General features: G+C 52.9%; 1 protein-coding gene across 1 annotated transcript in view; it reads left to right on the plus strand.

Moving 5' to 3' along the window:
* The first annotated feature begins 4,299 nt into the window (after positions 1–4,299).
* FOXQ1 (forkhead box Q1) overlaps positions 4,300–5,788 on the plus strand; it is a 3,318-nt gene continuing 1,829 nt past the window's right edge. Inside the window, exon 1 of the mRNA XM_019663797.1 lies at positions 4,300–5,788. This exon is cut by the window's right edge and continues 11 nt beyond it. Within this exon, the coding sequence (XP_019519342.1) occupies positions 5,104–5,788 (685 nt within the window). The 5' untranslated portion in view covers positions 4,300–5,103.

Raw genomic sequence — 5,788 nt, forward strand, 5'->3', positions numbered from 1 at the left:
AGTGTGTACTCCCCTTCTTGAACATTCAGGGTAGAATGTAGAGACACCAAAAGGGTCACACCTTAGTAGTAGGGCTAACTTATCCATAAAGTACAAACTATTCTAGAACTGCCCTTTAAAAAAAAAAACCCTTAAAAACAAGTTTGGTAAGGATTTATCAAACTTCTTATTTATCTACCAAAACAAATTTCAAAACTATTTGAGAAAGAAAATGAAATCCAAATAGTCAACAATATAAACCTCACAATGTCCTGCATTCAATAAAAAATTGCTAGACATGCAAAACAAATCAGCAAATTATGACACATAACAAAAAGGAAAATCAGTCAAAAGAAATAGATCCATAAATGACAGAGATGTTAGAAACAGCAGACAAGGACTTCTGAAAAGCTAATATCCATATATTTAAGATTTTAAAGGAAAATATGAATATAATAAGATATAAATTTTCATTGGACAATTTTAACAGCAGAATAGATCTGCAAAAGAAAGATCAGTGAACATGAAGACACTGCAATAGAATATACTCAAATAATAGATAGGGGGGATAAAAGAGAAACACACACAGAAACTCAGCAACCTGTTAGACAATATCAAGCAGTCAAACATACACATAATTGAAGGAGTCCGATCAAGATGGTGGAAGAGATAAACACTGTGCTTACCTTCTCTCACAACCACATCAAAATTACAACTAAACTACAGAACCATCATTGAGAATCACCTGAGGTCTAGCTGAACCAAAGCCCTACAATTAAGGACATACAGAAAAAGCCACAACAAATGTTGCTTCTTGCCACTTGTAGGAGGGGCAAAGACACAGAACGGATTGGTCTCAGAACCACATGTGACCATTAAAATCAGAGGGATATCTCAGCTGTGAAAGAACCCCTCCCCCAGAGGAGCAAGGGCCAGTCTACCAGCTGGCCTTAGGTATTTTAGGAATTAAATTATTTCCTTTCCACATCTGTGTTTAGGAACTGGGGCAGTGAAGCACTATCAAATAACAGAAAGTCTTAAATTTGCAGATACTTTCCATAGTTAATTAAGCTAGTTTTTTGTGCCTGGAGATAGGTGCATTATCTTCCTTTGCCTAAAACCACTTCAGGGAGGCTCGGAGATCATGGAAATGTAAACTCATTCTTTGCCATAGTTTATTCACTTATTTCCAGGGAAATTAAGGGGCAAGGGACAAAATTAGCTAATGGGTTTTTTGTACCTGCAAGTAATTTTGTCAGGCTCCACCTACAGGCATTTATTATTAACCCCCAATAAAAAGGATTGAGAATTAGGAAACAGAAATCTCTTAGCATTTCTGGGGCAACATATGAACTAACAAAATATTACATATGAATTTTTTCTTTTTTGCAATGTCTGAGCTCTTAAACTGTTCCTAGACTTGAGGATGTTTGGATAGAGGTGCAGAGAATGATGCACTGCCCCATCCATTCCCAGTTTTTCTTTTATCTGCAGAAGGTAAATGGCTTCCCAGTTGTAAAACAACAGTTAAAGATAATATACCAAAATCAACTACAAAGAGGAAGAGCAGTTTTATTCCTGATCATAACTGAAGATAAATGAAGCATATTCCCATCATGTGGCACAATGTGACAGCCATTCTCAAGGCAAGGACTGGGACTACAGCAGTGAAGAAAAAAGCCAAAAATCCTGTCCTCATGGGGCTTACATTCTAGTTCTTGGGGATCTTTTGGTCCTTTACAGGTGGCCCACTGCCAGCCATTCTCATGTGGGTCCTTACTTTTCAAAGTCCACTGCCTATCTCCCAATGCTCTAAAGTCACTGAAAAATAGAAAAGACTTTCCTGCTGAGAATTCTCCCACCTCTACCCCACTTCTTTCCACCCAAACCTTTGTGGGCTGCAAACCCTGCAGACAGCAGCCCATGAGTGGCCTATTCCTGAGGCAAGGGAAAGGCCTATCCCCACAGGAGTGACTGCCAGGTCCTTTCTCTATCTGAGATCCTGGAATGGGATAAGGAGAGGATGCTGCTGTTGGGATGGGGAGGTCACTGGTTCGGAAAAGGGAAAAGTGGGATGGGGGAGTATACCTTCCTTGGCGGTGACCAACACTCCTTTTGCCCACAGGAGGGGAGAAGTTGGGGATATAACCCCCAATGCCAGGTTGCTTGGCAAGGAGAGCAACACCAAGCCCCTCCCACCAGGCCAGGATACCTGCATCCTGGGCTGCTGTAGTGGGGTTTGCTAGTTCATAACAGATGGCCCTGAGAAGTCCCCAGAAGCAGAAATGCCCTTGCTGTACATTCCACCCAAGAAGAGTCACGTACCAAAAAATTCTGCACAGGAGCTGAAAGAAAACATCTTGTCCATTCTGATAGGCATCTTTTTACAGGCAAGAAAGGGCCAGCCACAGCCTTAAGGTCATATGGTCACATGTGAGTGGCAGCAGGGCCCAGTGTGATGCACAATTTTCTTCTCTCCTCTCTGAATAATACCCCTATGGACAGGCTGAAGCTCACAGGCACTTCTCCGACTTGAAGATCCTAGAGCAGCTGGGCTGCAGGATCTGGGGAGACAAGGTGGGAACTGAGATAGGAGAGTGCTGCACTAGGGTGTACGAAGTCATGCTGATCTGGGGAGGGGAACTGCCAGCCTCCAGGGAGGGGAATGTTGCTGCAAAACGAGGGGGGAAGGGGGGGTTGCATGGGGTCAGGGGTGTGGTGGTAGCTGGGAGGCTTCAGTCCTGTGGGACAGCTCACCTGTGTGGTCTCTAAGATGGAACAGGGAGTGGGCAGAAAACCTTGACTCTGTAGTCTCTCAGACTCTAGCCAACCTGGGCCTGCACCTCAACCAGCTGGGGGTTACTTCCTCCATAAAATAGGTCTTCCTTCCTCCTGTCTTGCCCACCTCCAGAGTTCAAACAAAGATAATATACATTACAAGTGCTTATTATCCCTAGCCAAATCGATGCTCTTTTACCTGGCTGCTTTCTTGTCCCAGCTCACGCCCCTCTCCAGGTCAAAGGGACCATAAACCCCCAGGGCTAGAGCCGAGCAGATACCCTTCAGGGTGGCTCGTCCCCAGGCAATAAGCCATTCCCCCGTGGCCTCCCCACTCGAACACGCAATAAGTGTCAGTCTAATCTTGAAACGTGATCATTTCCCCAAACACAAAAATACAGCGCCTTCTCTAGGTCTGTCATTTTGCCCACCCCATACTGAATGCCTTTAAAACTGCCTGAATAAAGATAGGAGAGGGTTGTGTACGCCTTCTACACAAACGGTGGAAAGTAATAAAATAAACATCAAAGGTGCGCTCCCACGGACTCGCAGTTCCGTCGCTCTTCTCAACAAAGGCAGGGAAATGGAGGAAACCTCGGCATGGAAGGACAGCGGGTTAGAAATGTACCCTTTGGGGGCCAGTGCGCCCCCTCCCTGGAGTATTGACACCGCGAAGCATCAGGCCTCAAACGTCCTGGGGCAGAGAAAGGTCCCCCTCTCCGGACCGTCCGACGCGGTGCTTCTGAAACCACAGCAAAAGTCTTCAAGAAGGATTGGAAAGAAATGGCCGCAAACACGTCGTACTCTCGGCTCCCGCCCCCGGGGAACACGCCCTCCCAGTTGCTCCTGTTGGAACCCACGAATAGCAAGGCTTCGCTTCTGGAGGCTTCCGCAGGGGCACGCGCGCAGGCAGAGCGTGGCAACCTGTGACAGAAACAGCCGCCCCAGGGAAAGCGGGCACACTGCTGTACTTCCCCAAACGCCACCAGCCAGGTACAGAAAAGGGAAAAGAAAGGAAAGGCAAAAGAAAAGCGAGTCACAGGCCATTTAGCAAGAGTTAAGGTCATCCAAAAAAGCGTATGCAATTTCAAGTCCAGTATAATATTCATTTATAAACGGAAGAAGACAAAAAATAGCCCTCAAAGGGAGTCATAAGACGGGGCACCGCCTGTGGCTCCCTTCAGAGGCCACTTCAAAGTGTATCATGTGCGGTCTGTGCTGTTCAGCACCTCGTCAGGGACGAGAGGCGTTTCCTTTCGGAAGACGCACCGTTTTCACTACCAGAGGCTAAAACACACGCCGCGAGCATCTTAGGAGGGCCACAGGCCTGAGCAAAGTCCCTGCTGCCTGACGCCCAGCGCTTCCAGGTGACTCCCGCCAAGACCTGTCGCCCAAATCGCTCCAGGGCGCAGGGACCCCTCCCCGACGGCCCAGCGCTCCCACCTGAGCCTAGGAGCAAGCGGGCGGGGCCTGCACACATGCACACCCCCCCGCCGCGCGCGCGTTCCCCATTGGCAGGAGGCGGAGGGCGGGGCCGACCAGACCCAAAACAAACAACCTGAGCGCAGCGACTCTGCGGCCGCGCCGCCGCTTGGCCTAGACCTAGTGCGCGCCCGCCTGGGAGCCCGGGCCACCTAGGCCACCTCGTGTCCCCACCCTTCTGCCTTCGGCGCCCAGGCCCCGCCCCCGCGGAGCCGCCGCAGGGTTATATTGGGCCAGGCCGAAGGTGGAGGCGAGACCTAGCGGCGGCCGGCTAGAGCAGAGATGCTACTCCCAAGGCCGGGGGCGGGAAGGCGGCTGCGGGCGCCAAGGCCTCGGGGATTCGGCTCCGCTGGCGCTCAGGGCTGAAGGCACCGGACCCTCCTCCAAGGGTGGCACGCATACCAGCCTGCACCACTTCCCTTCCCCCCGAAAACTCCTGCTCGGACCTGGGACGTCCAGTGAAGAACCCCTCCTGGTCTCTTGGACGGATAGCAGATGCGCAAGCTTCTTCCCTCCAGCAGGAAATCCCAAGGCCCCTGCTCCTGGGCACTAGACGTTAGAACCGCACCCCTGCACGCATTCACCCCGAAGTCTCTTGTCCTCGAACTGAAGACAGTGCCCACCCAACTGCCTCTTCGCCCTTCTTAGTTCACCCCCTAAGTACACCCCTCCAAAGAAGAATCCCAGCGGAAGAGGACTCTTCTACGGAAAAGTGCCTATCGCAAGACGAGGGACAGGCAGCTCCCGGGAGAGCAAGGCAAGGACTCCTGGCCCCGGAACCACCACCCCCGGCCCCGGCCCCAGCTTTCCGAGACTGTGCGTAGGAAAAGGGTACGGAGCTGGGCAGGGACAGGGTGCGCGGGCATGAAGTTGGAGGTGTTCGGCCCCCGCGCGGCCCACGGGGACAAGCCGGGTAGTGACCTGGAGGGCGCAGGCGGTAGCAACGCGCCATCTCCGCTGTCGGCGGCCGGGGACGACTCCCTGGGCTCGGACGGGGACTGTGCGGCCAACAGCCCAGCGGCAGGCGGCGGCACGGGGAAGCTGGCGAGTGGTGGCGAGCGGAGCGCGGGCGATAAGCCGGCCGCCGAGGAGGAGGGCCGGGCAGCGGCGGGGGACGCGGAGGCGGCCGCGGCGGGGCCGGGAGCCGGGCGTGCGGGAGGCGGAGAGGGCGCGCGCAGCAAGCCGTACACGCGGCGGCCCAAGCCCCCGTACTCGTACATCGCGCTCATCGCCATGGCCATCCGCGACTCGGCGGGCGGGCGCCTGACGCTGGCCGAAATCAACGAGTACCTCATGGGCAAGTTCCCCTTCTTCCGCGGCAGCTACACTGGCTGGCGCAACTCGGTGCGCCACAACCTCTCGCTCAACGACTGCTTCGTCAAGGTGCTGCGCGACCCCTCGCGGCCTTGGGGCAAGGACAACTACTGGATGCTCAACCCCAACAGCGAGTACACCTTCGCCGACGGGGTCTTCCGCCGCCGCCGAAAGCGCCTCAGCCATCGGGTGGCGGCTCCTGCACCTGGGCTGCGGCCCGAGGAGGCCGCGGCCT

Source organism: Hipposideros armiger, unplaced genomic scaffold (assembly GCF_001890085.2).
Source record: "Hipposideros armiger isolate ML-2016 unplaced genomic scaffold, ASM189008v1 scaffold_405, whole genome shotgun sequence".
NCBI lineage: Eukaryota > Metazoa > Chordata > Mammalia > Chiroptera > Hipposideridae > Hipposideros > Hipposideros armiger.